The sequence below is a fragment of the Eptatretus burgeri genome, chromosome 16, assembly GCF_056783735.1.
Source record: "Eptatretus burgeri isolate ZD-2024b chromosome 16, Ebu_testis_v1, whole genome shotgun sequence".
NCBI classification, from domain to species: Eukaryota; Metazoa; Chordata; class Myxini; order Myxiniformes; family Myxinidae; genus Eptatretus; species Eptatretus burgeri.
Window position 1 is genome coordinate 8,495,898 of NC_140976.1, and position 20,464 is coordinate 8,516,361.

Sequence of the window (20,464 nt, forward strand, 5' to 3'; positions counted from 1 at the left end):
ACTCGTAGGCATTTCAGGTATTTTCTTTTTTTTTGTATCCTCTACCAACACAAATTATTATGTTTGGGGAACTGTCTTTTAAAAATTACATCAACAATTAAGTTTTGTTCCAATATCCATGAGATATCAGTAATTCTTTCACAGTTCTGCTTTGATTTGCAAACATTTCTGCAAAGCAGGTCCACCTGGATTTCAACTCTAATCATTAACAAGCTCCACCTGTGAATCAGTTTATTTTACACGAAGTACAATCCGATTATCCTTAAATTGGACGTTCATTAAATATTGATATTGTTGTTCATTGATTTAATGAAAATAACGGGTTCGAGTACATATACATCTGCCTGTCTTTACTGACCTTTTTATTGTTGTTGTTTTTTTTCCTTTTCTTATTCAGGAGTCTATATATTTCAAACTATCAGAACAGGGACTCCTCTTGGAGGTAAGCTTCCATCGTTGGTTCATGAAGGTGCAATTGCTTGAACTCATCATTACAGCTTTCCACTCATCTCCATACATAAGCTGGTTGTTTGTTTTTGCATATCTTGGTGCATTTGCACTTCTCTTCCAAACTGGTTTAGTCTTGAAATGACAGAAAGTCCAGTACTAAGTGACATGACGACATGTCTGCCTTTTTGTCTCATTATGTATTTGTAGAGTGCACCAGTCAGAATAAATACATTCATTTAGGTGTTTCTGGAATAATACAGCATATTAGTTTGTGAATTTATTGTACGAGGTTTGAGATATTTAGTGATCATCAAGGTGAATGACAGACCTGATCACCAGACTTGATGATGTAATGGTTATAGAGCGTCTGCTCTGAGGTCAGCGGGTTGAACCCCGGCCAAAAACCAGGCTCGCAGTGGATGCTGTAACTATTACACCACAGAAGTTGAAAGGTAGGTGTCATGTTGGATCGGGTGCCATGTTGGATGTGCAATGAACAATTCAATCGCACTGTAATCTCTCCGTTTATTTCTTGTAGTGAACATTACATGGTGACAGCAGTAAGCTATCCAGAATTTACAGAGAGAGAATTGGGGTGCTCTCCCACCCCGAACCCCCAGGACTATAATTTTTTAAATCATTTAAATCCTTCATGTGCACCCTCTGAGTACAACCACAAGTTTTCATATTATTCCATGCAGTGGCTCAGGAGTGTATTCAAGTGAAACAAATACACAAATACTTCTGAAATTATAATATGAGGATGAATCTTAGCAACCAGTAACTTGCTTAAGCACCCATTTGTCATTCGGTTTGTCATGAACACATTGTACTTCAAACCCTATTGTGCTACACTTGCAGGCAATACACCATGTCACAAGAAATGTTGAAGCACTGAGAGGGCTCCACGTGCTGTTTGATTCTCCATACATCTCCGAGGAGAAAATTCTGGAAGTCAGTACATCGGATGACTTTTACAACGGGCAACTCCATTTTGTTTCACAATTTCACTTCGCTCACTCTTCCTTTATCAAACAAACCTGAGTATCATAACCCTGATTGGGGTCCCACTGCAAAATTATGAGAATGTGCTCACTACTCATTAAAGATTTGGAAAGCTCATGGTTGTTCTAAGGCCAGAAAGACGGTGTTTGTTTTTATTTTTTGGGGCACATTTAGAATAAAAATCTTGTTCCTTCCCTTCTTCTTTTCCGATTTGTACAGTCGATAGTGTTCATCAGAGATACCTGCAACTCAACATCTCAACGAATGCCAGGTCATGTTCAGGCAGAAATTGAGGTGTCAATCAGTGCTGAAGTAAGAACATTTTCTTCCATTTCTGATCTGCAACTCATACTCACACACAAACATTGCTTGGTCTGTTTAGCATGGCATGCTGGGAGCACAGATTCAAATCGAATGAATGATATGTACATTGTGTTCCAATCTCAATGCAGTTCATTCAAATGTCCACTGATGTCTCCTCATGTCCTTATCCTGCACATCATTTGTGGAAAATTAATACTTAAGCAATGTTTTAAAGAAACACAAAGGAGAAGTTGGGAACCAGATGTTATGAGAAGTTAAACATTTAGTTTCTTGAAGTGGTTTTGAAGCGTGTGGCTGTGGCTGAGATAAGAATAATTTCATGACCATTGCTGAGGGAATTTGAAATATTGCTGCCAAGATAGACAAAGTTGGCCAGCAAAGTCAACGCAGCACCACCGATGGCACAGGACAGGGGATTTTCCAAATTTTGAGGAAAGATTGGTTTGTGAAAAAATTTTGTTTTAGTTAAATTGATTGTGAAGCCAAAGTCAGTCATTGGTGCTGAAAATAGATTGAGTACGCTGGAAGTCAGAAGCTGAATTGCTGACAAATGCACAATCATCAGCACACAATAATTCACTCACAAATTTCTTGAATATTTTTGAGTCAGCTGAGAAGTGACGCAGATTGAAAAATCCACCATCAAATTACACACGAATACAAATACTACTTGGAACATCCTTCACAATGAAGTGTTCAAAACTAGCAGCAAGGAACAATGTGAACAATGTTGGTGCTGGCACACAGCCCTGCTCCACACCCTTCTCAACAGCAAAAGGAACTGACAGCTCATTGTTCATTCCGATGTAACCATTCATATTATCATGCAGACAATGAATCAGCAAAATTAGCTTGTCCGGACAACCAAATCAACCCAAAATTTTCCACAATAAAGATCGATTTAGACTTTCAAAAGCCTTGGTAAAATCAATAAAAACAGCAAAGAAAGGAAGATTTTGCTCTCAACGTTTCTCCTGCATTTGACTCAGATGCATCAACAGTCGATTGATATTTGGGAAAATCATTCTGTGACTTATTAAGACCTTTCCCTGAAAGAAACAAGTCGACTTTGTATAATGTTGGAAAACCTTTTGCAGCAGCCAATAGTGGACTAATTATACGATTGTTGCTTTGATTTGACCGGTCACCTTTTTTGAAAATCGTAATACATTGAAAAAAAATTTGCATTCTTGAAATCGCTTGGCAAAAACTCATGAAGCAAAAAAGCAGAAAAAAAAGACGAAAGAGAAAGTCAGTGAGGAAGAAGTGGGCAATTTTCCAAATTTCCATTGGAGTACAATCTGGGCCGCTCGCTCTTGTGTTTTTATTTGTTTGATTGTGTCATTCATTTCAGGGAATGGTGCAGTGGCTTGACTTTCGAGAACAGTATGTTGAGAGATCGAGTCCAAAACTCTAATCAAGAAATTATTTGCTTTGAAATGATTGGAGAAATGCTCACACCAGTGATTCAAAATTGGAGACTTTTCTGTTGAAACATTACCATTTTCAGCGAGGAGAGTAGAGCTTGATTTTTTTTAATTGGGCCAAAACATTTTTGTTGCTTCGAAAAATTAGTGGAAATTACCAGAATCAGCTGCATTTTAGCTGGTTGTTGGATGACAATGCCAATCAGCAGATGAAACTGGTTGATGGATTTCAATTGCTTTGTGTCGCGGCGAACGATTGCAGAACGAGTGTAGCGGCGAAGATTTTTTGTGTGTCACGTGAAAATTGCGTGTTGCTGTTCTTGTTGAATGAGTAAAAGTTATAAAGTTATTTGACGTGCTGCATTATGCGTTTCCAACACTTTTTGAATTTCCGAATTATTATCATCAAACCAGTCCTGATTTTGACTTTTACTCACACCAACACATCCAGAACAACCTTTTTCAAAATGTCAGTATTGTTGGAAATGTTGATTGACTCATAAATTGCTCAAAGAGTTCATGTTTTGATGGCAATTTTAAGAACACTCTTCATTTTATATTTTCTATACATTGAGTGAAGGTGGATTTAGTTTTGAGCAAATTGATGCTTATAGATTGTTCGATTGACAATGCAACGTAAAAGAGAGATTTCAATGGTAGTTCGGGTAAAATGATCTCAATGATCTAAAGGGTTTATATGTTCTAAATTGGTCAAAAGCCCTGTTCTTCATTGCATGGCCCACGATGGCCACTGGTGGCCCCTGGTGGCCCAAAGTGTGGCCCGTAACGTGCAGCCGATAATACACAAATGTGAAACCACTACGGGCAACACGGGCAAACATTTAACCACTCATCCCAACTCTCTCTTCCTCGTATGTGGTGATTTCAGTTGTCATCATGTAACTTGGCTGGGTGATGGTACCTCTCTCACCACCCATGGTACTTCAGCAAAGGACTTCCGTGACTAAATGGGACTGATTCAATCTGTAAACTTTCCAACCCAGATTTCTCCCAATGGCAAATCCTCCTTTCTGGACATGGTGATGACTAACTTTCCTGCAAATATCTTCTGCTCTGTCTCTGTTTCAATTGGTTCATCTGATCATATGCTTGTGCAAGTCGATTTGTCTAATCTCCAATGGGTCTGTCTATAAGATCTAAAATTGGTCTTAAGAGATCTAAAGTGTGTAAATGTCTAAAGGTTCTTAAAAGGTTAAAGGGGTTCAAAGGGTCAATGGGTGTAAGCAGTCTTTTGGGTTTGGAGGGTCTAAAAAGGGTATTAAAAGGTTTAAGGTTTTAAAGCCTTTAAGGGGTCTCAGTGGTCTTAATTATTATAATCGTCTCAAGGTTCTATGAAGTTTAAAGGACCAAAGGGTGCATTCCAATAGTTGTTTTGGTCTATAAGGTCTATAGAGTATGAAATTGTTTTGATGGATCGAAAGGGTTTAAAGGGTCTTCAAAGGGCAAAAGGACTAGAAGTGATGAGAAAAGGACTGTACCCTCTCTGCCACCCTCCGACCCCACCCCAACTCTCTGTCCTTCCATCCCCCTGTCTTTCCCGTTCTTCAAAACAAGAGTTCTTTTATGACATTAAGAGGTTAAAATTTAATCAAGAGGGCAAATTTAATAATGATGAAGATCAAATTAAATTAAGAGGTATACATTAAACAACAACAAAACATCTTGTGTTATGGCAGATTCTTGCAATAATGTTACGGCCATACAAAACATTGATAACATTTTGAAATAATTAGCGAATTACCTCACCACCTGGATGGAAATTTAAAAAAGGACTCCAGCATAATTAATCATCGTGCCGAGTTTCAAAACGATCCGTTGAGCCACCTTGGAGTTGTCGGGAAAAATACGAAAAAATGTAAATGGACCCATGGACGGAAACAAGGAAGGAAGTACAGATTGACTGACTGAAGGACATCATTATAGCTTTAACAGCTCATCTCGACTTTGTCGTCGCCAAGCTCAAAAAACAAGAGGTTGTTTCCTCCTGACCATGCTATCTTTTATAATTATGTTTTGTCTGTTTCTCGCAGGTGCTCGATCTTCTGCTTGCAACAACTTTAAATGCAGATAATCATGCGAAAGGCACTGATGGATCGGTGGTTATCCCCTATCCGAAGGTTGTTGACCCAAAGAATCCCAACGCTCTGGCATTTCACCCCGGGAATGTGAGTGTGTGTATGTCCTTGGCTGTTCTCTCCATATGTGGGTTTTAGAAGGTGTAACAGAGGTCTCAAAGACATCCCAGGTCTCAGTGTCTATCCGCATGTGTGTCTCTGCGTGTGTATGTCCACGTTTCTGCCCTAAGGTGTGTGTGTGTGTGTGTGTGCGCGTGTGTGTCCAAGCCATAACATTTTTACTATTTGAGCTTTTGTCATCAAATTTTCAACAAACCTTAATTATGAGGAAATGGAGAGGCCTAATTGATAATTGGCCCAAAGGGCAAAGTCACAAGAAGTACAAATTGCCCTTATTAGCTCACCCGCCACTGCACAGTGGTTTACGGCTATTGACCTGCAAGACAGCTCGTTTGGGTGCCAAACCATGTGAACTATGATGTCATCCTTATCAAACTTTATACCTCGTGGCTATACTTTATACCATGGTCGGTTTCGGAAGCTCCATCACAGAAATCACTGCTCGCAGTTATAATTGGTAATCCTTGGGATTGACTAGCCATGAAAATATAGTTTGATAAAAATGACATAAGAGGATGGCATCGTCAGTGGAACGGTCAGTGTGGGATTGCATCATCATTGGATGATATCTTCATTGGAACGGTCAGCGTGGGATTGCATCGTCAACGGATGGCATCAGAACGGATGGCATGGAATGGCCTCTTCATTGGAATGGGTGGTGTGGGATGGCATCGTTACTAGAACGGGCATCGTTTGGTACCCGGCATAACTGCTCACAGTTGTAAGAGGCAGTTTTACTTATTATTATCATCATTAGTCTAATATGCAATCATTGTTGAATACAATTCATTAATATATCAAACATGCGTGTGTACATTCTGACACTGAATTCTGTTTTGTTTGCAGCGTAAAACTTATAAAAAGTTCATAAAAACTCTCCGGAGAATTCCATCACCGATGAAGATGGCAAAAGTAGGTGATTTTGAAAAGTTTTGCTTGAATTACTCAAGCTTGCTTTAAGTTTTTCAAAATGTTTATTTTCATTTAATCCATAATACACAACAGAACCAGCAGAAAAGATGCAGCATCAAAGGAGCAGACAACGATGGCAAATAACATTGCATACTATGGAAATTAGAGGTTCAAAACTACAAAGATCAAGGACACAATTGCTTCCTAAAATCTCTCACCCAGTTTGGAGGACCACATTTTGTTGTGAGAAGAACCAAGCAAGAATATATTTTTGCAGTTATGCAGTGAAATGTAACTCAGTGGTGTAACGGTGAGATCGTCCAGTTTTAGTGTGGGTGCTCGGAGGTTTAAACCCCGATTGAGTCATACTGAACACTTTTAAAATGGTACTTGCTATTTCCTTGCTTGACACTCAGCATTTAAAAGGATATAGCATGGACGGACAAACAACTCGGTGAAGGCAATGACGAAGCACCCAATATAACCCGGAACAAGACACTGCTTCGGTAGCACATGTCAGGATCGCCTGGACATCAGAATCATAATCCACTTAGCAAGAGAGTGAAAACTGCATCACTATATGAATCCTTGACAGAAATATGGGATTGAATAAGTGTGAGTGCAGACATATGGGATTAAAGTGAGAATCCTAAAAATAGGTTGCTGTGTATGACGTCAACCGTTAACTCTATGTGATGATCGAACACGATGTTTTGCAAGCCCGGCCATAGCTTGAAAGTAAAAAGGAGGAGAGTTTAGATCGTAATCAGGCAGGGATTTTTCAGTCAGAGAGTAGTTTAAGAATGGGATATTGTCCCTTGAGAAGTAATCGCAACAGAAACAGTAGATAGTGAAACACCAGACCAAATCCAGAATTGGTACCATCAGGAGGAACCCGAATTGATAAAATGTAGGCATCAGGAGGAATCTGGATCGGATTCGGGTTTTGGTTGCCTCTCCTCTACCCTCAAACCTATCCAGATGCAGCCAAGTGAGCCTAAGAAAAACAATTTCCAAGCTTCACCTCTCCCTCAACAAAGAAAGAGAGAAACGAAAAAGAAAGCAAAATAATGAAATTAAGAAAATAAAGAAATTAAGAGTAAAAGACACCAAAACAAAACAAAAACACAGTCTCAAAAAAAATACATGGGCTCAAAACAAGAACCCAGGCCCAAAACAAGAACACAGGCCCCCTAAAAACACACAGCCCCCCCTCAAAACACACGCCCCCCAAAAAACACAGGCTCAAAACAAAAACACAGCCCCAAACAAAAACATGGGCTCAAAACAAGAACACAGGCCCAAAACAAAAACACAGGCCCAAAACAAGAACACAGGCCTGAACCAAGAACACAGCCCCTCCCCAAAACACAGGCCCCCCCAAAAAACAGGCCCAAAACAAAAGCACAGGACCAAAACAGAAACACAGGCTCAAAAGAAGAACATAGGCTCAAAGCAAGAACACAGGCTCAAAGCAAGAACACAGGCCCAAAACAAGAACACAGGCCCAAAACAAGAACACAGGCCCAAAACAAGAACACAGGCCCAAAACAAGAACACAGGCTCAAAACAAGAACACAGGCCCAAAACAAGAACACAGGCTCAAAACAAGAACACAGGCCCAAAACAAGAACACAGGCCCAAAACAAGAACACAGGCCCAAAACAAGAACACAGGCTCAAAACAAGAACACAGGCCCAAAACAAAAACGCAGGCCCAAAACAAAAACGCAGGCCCAAAACAAGAACACAGGCTCAAAACAAGAACACAGGCTCAAAACAAGAACACAGGCCCAAAACAAGAACACAGGCCCGAAACAAGAACACAGCCACCCCCCAAAACACAGGCCCAAAACAAGAACACAGCCCCCCCCCCAAAACACAGGCCCCCAAAAAACAGGCCCAAAACAGAAACACAGGACCAAAACAGAAACACAGGCTCAAAACCAGAACACAGGCCCAACACAAGAACACAGGCTCAAAACAAGAACACAGGCACAAAACAAGAACACAGGCACAAAACAAGAACACAGCCCCAAAACAAGAACACAGGCCCAAAACAAGAACACAGGCCCAAAACAAGAACACAGGCCCAAAACAAGAACACAGGCTCAAAACAAAAACGCAGGCCCAAAACAAAAACGCAGGCCCAAAACAAGAACACAGGCCCAAAACAAGAACACAGGCTCAAAACAAGAACACAGGCTCAAAACAAGAACACAGGCCCAAAACAAGAACACAGGCCCAAAACAAGAACACAGCCCCCCCCCAAAACACAGGCCCCCAAAAAACAGGCCCAAAACAGAAACACTGGACCAAAACAGAAACACAGGCTCAAAACCAGAACACAGGCCCAACACAAGAACACAGGCTCAAAACAAGAACACAGGCACAAAACAAGAACACAGGCACAAAACAAGAACACAGGCCCAAAACAAGAACACAGGCCCAAAACAAGAACACAGGCCCAATACAAGAACACAGGCCCAAAACAAGAACACAGGCCCAAAACAAGAACACAGGCCCAAAACAAGAACACAGGCCCAAAACAAGAACACAGGCCCAAAACAAGAACACAGGCCCAAAACAAGAACACAGGCCCGAAACAAAAACACAGGCCCTAAACAAAAACACAGGCCCAAAACAAGAATACAAGCCCAAAACCAAAACACAGGCCCAAAACAAGAACACAGGGCCAAATCAAGAACACAGGCCCAAATCAAGAACACAGGCCCAAAACAAGAACACAGTCTCAAAACAAAAACACAGTCTCAAAACAAGAACACAGGTGCAAATTAGGAACACAGGCCCAAAACAAGAACACAGGTGCAAATTAGGAACACAGGCCCAAAACAAGAACACAGGCCCAAAACAAAAACACAGGCTCAAAACAAAAATGTATAATTTCGTGTCTCGATGCATTGGAAACAGAGCGGTATGGCCATATTGACAGGTCTTGGAGGTACCGTGTGTGCATGCATGCTGGTATCTTCTAGTAGTGTCGTGTAATCACTTTTTCCTGCACCAAAGTTTCTTGTATATTCTTGTACGTATGTGCAGCGAGAAGAAGAAGCATTATTCGTATCTTCTGCTGATTGGCCATTCATGGTCATGTGTTTACCGAGACATGTATGATTACATCCATTTTCATGTCTATTAAGAAATAACGAGTTACTCCACTACATTCTCAACTTCGTGAAGATGAAGCCTATTCTTGAGAATGCTGCACCCCGGCTTCCAACAAGCGGCGCTTTGAAACATCTTGGTAGACATGATTCAAAATTCCACTGGAGTTGTTTTATGATGCTTTTTCGAGGATCCATATTACTACTTCTTCTTCTTCTTCTTCTTCTTCTTCTTCTTCTTCTTCTTCTTCTTCTTCTCTTTCTTCTTCTGCTTCTTCATCTTCTTCTTCTTTTGACTGCTCCAATTAGGGGTTGCCACAGCGGATCATCCGTCTTCATTTCGCTCTGTCCTCTACATCTTCCATTGTCACACCAACCACCCGCATGTCCACCCTCACCACATTCCTTAAACCTCATCTTTGGCATTCCTCTTCTCCTCCTACCTGGTGCCTCCATCCTCAGCATCCTTCTCCCAATATATCCCGTATCCCTCCTGTGCACATGTCCAAACCATCTCAATCTCACTTCTCACTTTGTCTCCAAACTGTCCCACCTGCGCTGTCCCTCTAATGTAATAATTTATAATGCTGTCAATCCCAAAGAGAATCGCAGCATCTTTAACTCTTCCACCTCCAGCTCCGTGTCCTGTCTTTTTGTCAGCGCCACCACCTCCAAACCATAAAACATACCTGGTCTCACTACCATCTTGTATACTTTCCCTTTCACTCTTGCAGATACCCTTCTATCACAAATCACTCCTGAAACTCTTCTCCACCCACTCCTTCCTGTGTGCCCTCTCTTCTTCACTTCTCTACCACACTCTCCGTTACTTTGGACAGTTGATCCCAAGTATTTAAATCCATCCACCTTCACCACCTCAACTCCTTGCAACAGCACCATTCCACCACCCTCCCTCCCATTTACGCACTTGTACTCAGTCTTATTCCAACTGACTTTCATTCCTCTTATCTCCAGTGCATACCTCCACCTCTCGAGGGTCGCCTCAGCCTGCTCCCTACTCTCACTACAGATCACAGTCATCCGTGAACATCATAAGCCATGGAGACCCCTGTCTGATCTCGTCTGTCAACCTGTCCATCACCATTGCAAACAGGAAAGGGTTCAGAGCCGATCCTTGATGCAATCCCACCTCGACCTTAAACCGATCCATCATTCCTACCGCACACCTCACCGCTGTCGCACTCTCCTCATACATATCCTGCATCACCCTCACATACTTCTCCACCACTTCCAACTTCCTCATACAATACCACAACTCCTCTCTTGGCACCCTGTCCTAAGCTTTCTTTAAATCCACAAACACACAATGCAACTCCTTCTGACCTTCCCTATACTTCTCCATTCAACACTCTCAAAGCAAACATCACATCTGCAGTGCTCTTTCCTGACATAAACCATATTGCTGCTCACAAATCATCACCTCTCCTCTCAACCTAACTTCCACGACTCTTTCCCAGAACTTCATGGTGTGGCTTATCAACTTTATACCTCTGCAATTACCACAGCTCTGCACATCACCCTTATTCTTAAAAATCGGAACCAGTACACTTAATCTCCACTCTTCAGGTATCCTCTCACTTTCCAAGATTTTGTTAAACAATCTGGTTAAAAACTCCACTGCCGTCTCTCCTAAACATTTCCATGCCTCCACTGGTATATCATCTGGAACAACCACCTTTCCACTCTTCATCCTCTTCATCGCTGTCCTCACTTCATCCTTACTAATCCACCGCACTTCCTGATTCACCATCTCCATCTCTTCCAACCTTCTCTCTCTCTCATTTTCTTCATTCATTAGCTCTCAAAGTACTCCATCCACCTTCTCAACAGACTCTCCTTGCTTGTCAGCACATTTCTATCTGCATTCTTTATCACCCTCACCTGCAGCACATCCTTCCCAGCTCGGTCCCTTTGTCTGGCCAATCCGTACAAATCCTTTTCCGCTTCCTTTGTATCCAACTTCTCATACATCTCGCCATATGCCTTTTCCTTAGTCTTCGCCACCTCTCTCTTAGCCTTGCACCGCAACTCCTTGTACTCCTGTCTACTTTCTTCATCTCAATGGCTAGGATCCTTATTACCAACTAGAATGTGTTTTTCTCTGCTGTCGACTGGGGTTTAACAAAGTGATTTGAAGCCTAACCACACTCAAATAAATCGCTAATTACGGAAGAACAATTGTACTCTGGATGTCACAGAGTCTGCCACTCACATGATTGCAAGGCTAACAAAAATATCTTCTTGTTTGTTGAATTTGTTTTTAGTGGTCCTCCATGGAAGTAAAAAAGCATTTGAAGAAAAAGCATCCTTTGGCATTCCCTCTGTTGAAATGGTAAGATTTTGATCTCAATTTATAATGCATCCATTATTACCTTCAATTGTCATTATTTTTTCAGTTTGTGTTAATTTTGAGAAGTGCATATGTTTCGACGATCTTCTTTTCAACAATTATATGCAATTGCATTTACCAGCTGTGATGCACTTAGTGGTAATTTCTGTTGCAGGTAAAATGAGGCATTCAATATATATTCCTTCGTATTTCCCCTGCAGGGTAATCGAAAGTGTCGAAATCCCAATTATGAAGCTTCCCATCAATCAGGTGAGTCCCTATCTGCAACATGCTCTCAGCACCCTGTGTGTTTATGGTGCAATTTCTGCCCTGAATTGTATACTTTAAGTACAGTAATGGAATAATTTTTTTAATTTTGAATTGGCCAAACATTTGTTGACCAGTTATAAATCGCTCCATAATGCCTAAGCTTTGGTAACCACATGAAAGGTAATATCAAATCATCTCTAACCCCATTCCTTAGTGGGGGTAAGGAAGTGATTAAGGTCCCAACAAAAATGGGGGAAAAAATAGATTTCTTCAAAATGCGAATGAGATTTGAACAGCACCGCGCAATGCCCGGAACCTTTGCGAGGACATCATAAATATATGCTTTATATATTTGATGATGTGGATTGTGAGAGAGCTTTTTAAATATTGACATAAGTGAATTGTAGTTACATTCTGTAAGTAGCTAAATAACTCAAGTAAATCAAGAATTAGTGATTGGAATGAGCCCTTTATTTAAAGGTTTACAGTTTCAGTAAATTTTAGTGTAAATACGGCAAAAGTCATCAGGAGGTGGAAGAGGCACATGTTAGCATTGCCGAGCAACCAATTCCAGGGTAAGCTCCATTGTCCTTGGTCACGAGACCTGCAGTAAGCAGACCGAGGCTGCACCGGCTGACTTGTATTCGTTATTATTTTCATTTGCGGAAATGTTCCGACTGTTTTGTGATTCTTTTCCCCTGGGATATTGGATTTGAGTTGCATCGGGATGCAAAATTTCAGCTTTCTTCCCCACCTAGAAGGTATTTAACATGTATGTCAGTGAGTCCGTGAGTGAGAGAGTCAGTGGTGAAAAAGAGCTGCATAGACTGGATTATATCATTCCCTTTTTCCCGTCCCCATTTTTTTTTTGTTCTTTTTTCTATTTTCATTATTTTCTACACATCCACATTCAATTCTCACTTTGTACTCATGATGATTTCCCTTCAAGTTTGTCACATGGGCAGTCAAATTGAAAGCTTTCGATTATATTTGTTGCTGGTGATACATAATATACCTCCCTCTACATTTGCTTCAAGTTTCTGACACTGTATTCCAAATACTTCAGTCTTATTCTGGGTGAATTAAGAAATAGGTGAGCATGTATAGGTTATGCTATGTGTTACAAGCAAGCAGTAAGTTTGAATGGCGAGGTTGAATTGATGGATTGGTTGACTGCCTGACACTGCTGAGGTCATGGATCTACAGATGCAGACCCACTGCCGAGATTGTTGTTGATCCAGCGTTTGGAGAGATTCTGGGCTGATGGGATCGAAATCTCTGTGATGAGTGGAGCCCAACTTATGATCTGGGTTGTCGGAAAATCGATCATATCACTCTCTTACGGATTGCTGTTATTGATACGTTCGGTTTATAACTATGTTAGCCATTTCCATTGAATGAATGATTATAATTGTTATAAGGAATGGACGAATGATGGTAGTCCTGTGCAGATTTGATAATCATATTCTTATCTTGTAATTTATACTTTTTGTCAAATGATTGATGAGGAAAGACTTTGCACATTAATATTTACACACTACCTATGTCGCTGTCTCTATCTCTCTCTCTCTCTCTCTCTCTCTCTCTCTCTCTGTTTGTTTGTTCTCTCTCTCTCTCTCTCTCTGAACATCTCTATCTGTCAATATTTCCACAGCAACTTCCTTTCATGTGCACACATCATCAGTTTTTGTTCCTCACCGCTCCAAGTGAAAAAGAGGCTGAATTTCGTTCAGCAAGAAGGAAGTATGGGAGTTCCTTTGCCTTCCAGTAAGTATGAAGAGTTGATTTGTATTTTTGATTGCATTATGTATCAGATTTACCTGCTTATGCGAGTTGTGTATGGAATGTTTGATGCCTGACATAGAAAACAACATCAAGAGCTTTCAATTGTTTGTTTATTTTATAAAATTGTTCCCAATGAGTTTAATACATGGTGATTCAGGGGTCGAGATGCACAGGTTTTCAGATCAATGGCCAACATCCCATGACCCAGAGTAATGTGAGAAGTTTGGTTGGGAGAGGCCTCAACCCTTTGCATCCTCACCACAGTACTCACCATTGATATGATTGAACACACCTTCACTGCCCCACAAAACTGTAGCCATGAACTTTCGAAGCTGATGTCCTGTTGAACTTCCAGGGAGATGGACATTGTGTGTGATTCCACTTCATGCAGTGTTGTTTGGTTTCAGAATTGATATGATGAATTAATTAACAAATCTGCTCATAAAATGTGACTGAGTTTACTTGAAGCACTTGACAAGTTCCCAAGAAATGTCAGGTGGGAACTTTTCTGATCGTTCAACGTTCTGAGCATCCATCTTGCTTGCACCTTTTGCAGTGAGAATGGAATGCACTGATTCAGTTCTGATTCCCAATTTCTCGAATGTGTGCCAGGCTGTTAATCTTCTCTCATTCGTCAAAATATTGTGGATTCATACCAATTCACAAATCTGCTCATTAAGTTGAATTTCTCTCTGCCTGCAGTATTTACTGTGCAATCTTTATATCTCCCTTTTCTCAATATCTCCAAACTGAATCTTCATTGAATGTGAAATTGTAAACGCTTCTTCCTTGAGAAGCATTTATAAACATTTTGAAATGTTTCACTGTCCAAACTTCTCCATCACCAACATACCACATGTTCTTCTTCTTCTTCTTCACTACAATCTTACTCCCTTCACTCCCACCTCTCATTTGGCTGTGTGTTGTACTGTCCTCCAAACAGTGACAACTTCATCGACATTTCTCTCAGTTGGTCTAAATCTCTCAGATTTAGACCAACTTTTCATCATTCATCCCAACTCGCTCTTCCTTATATGTGGAGATTTTCATCGTCACAATGCAACTTGGCTGGGTGTTGGTCACCCTCTCTCACCAGCCATGGCACTTCATCAAAAGACTTATGTGACTCCATGGGACTGACTCAATCTGTGAACTTTCCAACTCGGATTCCCCCAATGATAAACTCTCCCTTCTGGACTTAGTGATGACAAAGTTCCCCACAAGTATCTCCTGCTCTTCCTTTGCTCCAATTGGTTCATCTGATCATATACTTGTGAGAGTCAACATCTCTCGAGATGTTCTCAGAGAGCTGCCTCAATGCTGGCGAGTCTGGCAGTTCACTCATGCAAACTGGCAGGGACTGCAAGCAGCCATCTCTCTTCAGGGATGGTCTCTGATATTGACTGCCAATGGATTCTTCCACAGAAACCCACCCTCTCTCTGATGAGCAGATCCATCCCATCATGTTTTCATTAATAATACACTTCTTCCCCCTCCTGGTACACTGAATCCTGTGAATCTTGTGGCACAATGAATCATTCCACAAAGCCCACAACAAATGTGTTCACTTTCACGAGAGCCAGAAAATGACATCTGTCCACTTTGACACAATGACACAAGATTGAACTTTCAAACTTTTCTCCCTACTCTAACATCTGGAGGCACTTTTGTTAAGTCTGTCTTCCAGTGTGCCTCCTTCATCCCTTCCCTCACTTCAAATGGCACTACAGCCCACTCTACTCATGGGAAGAGCCAAATGTCTCAATTCTGTGTTTGCTTCTAAATCTTGTCCCCAACCCCTCGCACTCTGTACCCACTCTACCCCGTCACACACAACTGCTTCTGGACTTGTGTCTTTTGCACCGAAGAAGGTGGAGATGTTCCTGGCAACCCTCGACTCTGATTCTGCAACTTAACCAGACAGCATCAACTCACGTGAACGAAAAACCTGCTTTGCTACTCCTGCACATTCTGTTTCTGTTCTCTTCAGGCTATCTTTTGCCTGAAGTCATCTTCCATCTGCTTGGAAGTCAACATAATGGAATCCATCATTGCAGTTGACATGAAGTCCTTCCTTTTCTCAAACAGCCTCATTGTGGATCACCTTATTAGATTCAGACCAGGTTACTGTACTTGGACATGCTGCTTCTACTCTTCCAACAATTGATGGAGAACCTCATTGCCAGACATGAGATCAAAGTCGTCTCTCTGGACATATCTCGAGCTTTTGATACAATCTGGAATCCCATCTTGCTGTCCAAACTCTTTGCTGATGGCATGCCTCTACACATGGCTTACTAACTTCCTCTGCTCTTGCAGCCAACGTGTGGCTCCCAATGGAATCCTTTCATCTCCTCTCACTCTCATGGCTGAAGTTCCCCAAGGCAGTGTTCTGGGCCTAATCCTATTCTTGGGTGAACCTCATTTTAAGTTGGGCTCCAAATGGGGCATCCTCCATCATACATAGTACCTCGTTGGCACACCTGAACTCCTGTCCACTGACAGGGTCTTCATCCGCAGCTTGATGGAGTACTGTTCTCTCCTCTGAGCTGGTTCCTTTGCCTCACATCTTGCTCCACATGACAAACTCACATTGTTAAGTTTGTATACCTGCAAACAGAAAGAAAGCCTGTTTAAAAGTAAAACATCAAATCACAAGTGTCTTTTGGGTCAAAAGATGACCTGAAATAGGTCAGGCAAGAAACTTTCTGAACACCCCTTATACTTCCAGTTACCTTTGTTGTTCCATTGCTGTTAATCAAATTTGAAAGTTTTAAATTTTTTTTTTGAGATATTAAATACTTCTCTCATTCATCAAAATGCAGTGTGTTCCCGACGTGCAGTGATATATGTACACTGTACAGTTTATTTGCTTCGTTACTGCTGTATTTTATTTCTGATGTAAACTGTTTCTGCCCTCCAGTGGATCAAAAATTGAGAATTGGCATTCCATTATCCGTCAAGGCCTCTTTGTCTATTCTTACACCAAATATCAGGTAAAATACGTCATGATTCTTGGAGTTTGCAATATTCTTGTGTACGGCCAACTTCTGTGTTTGCTTATGGATGTAACTACAATGGCTGTTCTGTGAGCTTTGACATCCATGTTAAAGATGTGCTGTTTGAGATTGGTGCAAATCATCCACAGGGTTTTCCCCAGTACAGGAAGTCCTCTTTATTCCCCCATCCGACCAACACTTTTTCACATTAATGCTTTTTAAGAACTCGCATCAGTTTTCGGTGAATGCGTGGTCTTTTTCGTGTTAACGCTTTTTCCTTGGGGCAAAATTGTTTTAACTTCTCCCCAGAAATGAAATGAGCCTGTAACGTCCCTGCTCACGATTTTGTGACCCTCGCAATGTCAGAGACGCGTAAGACACCATGAATACGAGCATGTGATACTCGTGCATCGAATAAACTGAAGACGCTTAAGTTGGAAATTAAATTAGACATTACAAAACTGTCTGAGATGGGAAACTCCTTCACAAATCGACGTTTGCTATCCTTTTTCTAAACGATCGGGACGATACTCGAGCATAAGGCGTGAATTCCTGAACACATGAAAGCACCGATGGGGTCGAAGGTAATTACCAAGAAAATTAGTGGAGTGATAGCTGAGATGGAAAAAAAACTTTTGATTTTGTGGTTCAAGGACCAGACAACAGAATCGGCACCTGCTGATGCTTATGCTGCATACTGTTACGGGCAAGAAGGTACAATGACTGCTTTCGTGGGCAATGTTGTCATGTCTTGGTTTTGTTTTTGTTTTTTGATGACATTTCTTTCATGATCATGATCCAGAATCCTATGCTCCAGTTCAGGATTTTGTTCTCTCTCTCTCTCTCTCTCTCTCTCTCTCTCTCTCTCTCTCTCTCTCTCTCTCTCTCTCTCTCTCTCTCTCTCTCTCTCTCTCTCTCTCTCTCTCTCTCCCTCTCTCTTCCTCTCTCTCCCTCTCTCTCCCTCTCTCTCCCTCTGTCTCTCCCTCTGTCTCTCCCTCTGTCTCCCTCTGTGTCCTCTCCCTCTGTGTCCTCTCCCTCTGTGTCCTCTCCCTCTGTGTCCTCTCCCTCTGTGTCCTCTCCCTCTGTGTCCTCTCTCTCTGTGTCCTCTCTCTCTGTGTCCTCTCTCTCTGTGTCCTCTCTCTCTGTGTCCTCTCCCTCTGTCATCTCTCTCTGTCCTCTCCCTCTGTCCTCTCCCTCTGTCCTCTCCCTCTGTCCTCTCTCTCTCTGTCCTCTCTCTCTCTGTCCTCTCTCTCTCTGTCCTCTCGTCCTCTCTCTCTCTTTTCTCTCTCTCTCTTTTCTCTCTCTCTCTCTCTCTCTCTCTCTCTCTCTCTCTCTCTCTCTCTCTCTCTCTCTCTCTCTCTCTCTCTCTCTCTCTCTCTCTCTCTCTCTTTTGTGCTTGCCCCCAGGGCGGTCTCACTCATGCCGATGGTGAATGAAATGCATGGGTTGTTATTTGGCAAATACCGTACCAGGTTCAGTTCCTCGAAAATTTGCTGGTTTCAGGTTCAGTTCCAGTCACACACGGTCTGTTTGAGTGATTTTCTTACTTTCATTGAGAATATATTTTGCCACACCCTTCATAATGAGTGGCATTGCTATAAGGAGCCACATTATTCCAGAAGACAAAGAAGAAAGCTGTCCAGACCACTCTTCTTCCCTACTTTAAACATCAGGAAACCCCATCAACTCCGTCAACAAGAAAAGGAACCTTGTCAGCCATGTATGAAACCAGCCAGATATCAGACAAGATGCAGCAAGCTCTGCCTCACTGTCTCAGTAATCTCTCCAATCGTCACCCAAACCTCTCAGGCATCGACATGCATTACACACAATTCTATTTTTGCTGAGTACAGTCCACTAGTACATTTACATTCAGTCATAAGCCGTGTTAACATTTATAAATTGATGATGGAGCCATTTAGTGGGGCACCCCAAAATATTATAAACCACAAACACATATGATTACCTTTTGAAACGGTCACTACTGATGTTTAACTCTCAACTGAAAGGGAGGAAACCTGGGGTGCGTTCAGTTACCATGCAGCTAGCTAGCACTTGCCAAGCCAACCATTCTTTATCAGCTGTTTCAAATGGAGTGCTTGATTGAATGCTTAAGCCACTTGCTGAGTGCTCTCGAAGAAACTTGGTAACTGAACATCCCTGATGTTCTTGAGGCCTAACCCTTGATCTACAGTAATGTACATGCCCCAGAGAGGATAATACCATGACCCTTCCTGCCACTCCCGTATGGATTGGGTGTACGAGTTTATTAAAATAAACATTTATCGATGTTCTCCTTTTACTTATTTAGTCACTGTCATTACTATTAACTTATTCATCGATATATTTATGTTCTGTCTGAATTTATGTAGTTCTTACGTTTTTAGGATATTATTCACTTTAGACTTCGTATGACCAAAAATTGGTGCCCAGGAATGCATCCTCAGTTTTTAACATGATGCCAATGGGAAAAACGTTTCTGATTCACACTTTTTTGCATAACTCTCGACTTTGTGTGAACGCATCCTGAGAGTTAAGCGACGACTCTTGGTAATATAATCAATTCTATGAGGTTTCATAAACTGGAAAACACTGGAACAGAGATGAGATCGGACTGTAAAACCTCCAATCTGCCTACACTGAGTGAGAAGCAGACCTTGAGACTCTACCTTTTGTTGAAAAATGTTTTAATGTGGAAGAAAAGACATTCGGATTCCAAGTCAATTCTCTTTCTTTAAACCACCATTGTCTGACCCACTCGTCCTTCTTCCGGCTCACCCGGTACCGAATCCCCCGATAAGGCAGAGCTGAAGCATGTTTATATGTTACAAAATCAAAGGCAAAATGATTCCGCAACAACGTCAATGATTTGAGAGATTTTGATTTGACTGCCTCTGTTGAAGGGAAAAGGGAGAGTCAGCTTCACCAGCCAGGACTGGGGAGAAATATTATATTTGGATTTCCATCGTACGTTTTGCGCACTCGTGAGATGCAATGGTTCAAAGAGGACAAGGCTTTGTGGAGAATCCAAAGACTGTGACCATCCTTCAGACCAAGATGGGTGATGGCTCCATCAGGCTATGGAGCTCCACAAACTGTCTCACTCAGAGGGTAGCCATTGAATAGATTCAATGATTCACCATTCAATCCATATGGAATGACAGTGAGAGTGTGGAACTTTTAATGTGCTGAATGGCGTGTTCTTGTTTGTGAATATCTCCTTATTTTGTTGAGATCGGAATACAAAATTAACACCACAGCCAGTTTGGAGTATGAGGAACATACCTGTACATGGAGTGGTTTATAAAATGGTGCACAGTGAATTTTCCAGGAAAGCAGAAAGGTCATTGTTTTTATACCAAGAACGTGGCTTATCCCTGTACATTGCCTTGCGGCCTGCAGAGGTCGGGTACAGAACCAAATTCCATACAAGGCAATCTTCTGCTTCCCTTCATGCAGTAAACCCAATAGGTCAAGGAAGAAATGCTGAATTCCATGGAAGATAGCTTGTACTGCAAAGTTCACTTCTACACTGGCAGACAAATGTCCAAAGAGATGGGCCTGAGCTTCTGTTTGATATTCATTGCATCCATCATTGTGGA

General features: G+C 41.6%; 1 protein-coding gene across 3 annotated transcripts in view; it reads left to right on the plus strand.

Moving 5' to 3' along the window:
• The first annotated feature begins 398 nt into the window (after positions 1-398).
• LOC147010451 (protein mono-ADP-ribosyltransferase PARP8-like) overlaps positions 399-20,464 on the plus strand; it is a 31,475-nt gene continuing 11,409 nt past the window's right edge. For 2 of the 3 annotated variants that reach the window (XM_085860137.1, XM_085860138.1), the window contains exons 1-8: positions 1,319-1,404; positions 1,675-1,767; positions 5,258-5,392; positions 6,269-6,334; positions 11,744-11,811; positions 12,030-12,078; positions 13,733-13,845; positions 16,787-16,859. In XM_085860137.1, coding sequence (XP_085716263.1) covers positions 1,720-1,767; positions 5,258-5,392; positions 6,269-6,334; positions 11,744-11,811; positions 12,030-12,078; positions 13,733-13,845; positions 16,787-16,859 — 552 coding nt within the window. In that variant the 5' untranslated portion in view covers positions 1,319-1,404; positions 1,675-1,719. Of the gene's footprint in view, positions 443-1,311; positions 1,405-1,674; positions 1,768-5,257; positions 5,393-6,268; positions 6,335-11,743; positions 11,812-12,029; positions 12,079-13,732; positions 13,846-16,786; positions 16,860-20,464 lie in introns of those variants that run through there. The other variant, XM_085860140.1, reaches the window with a different exon arrangement.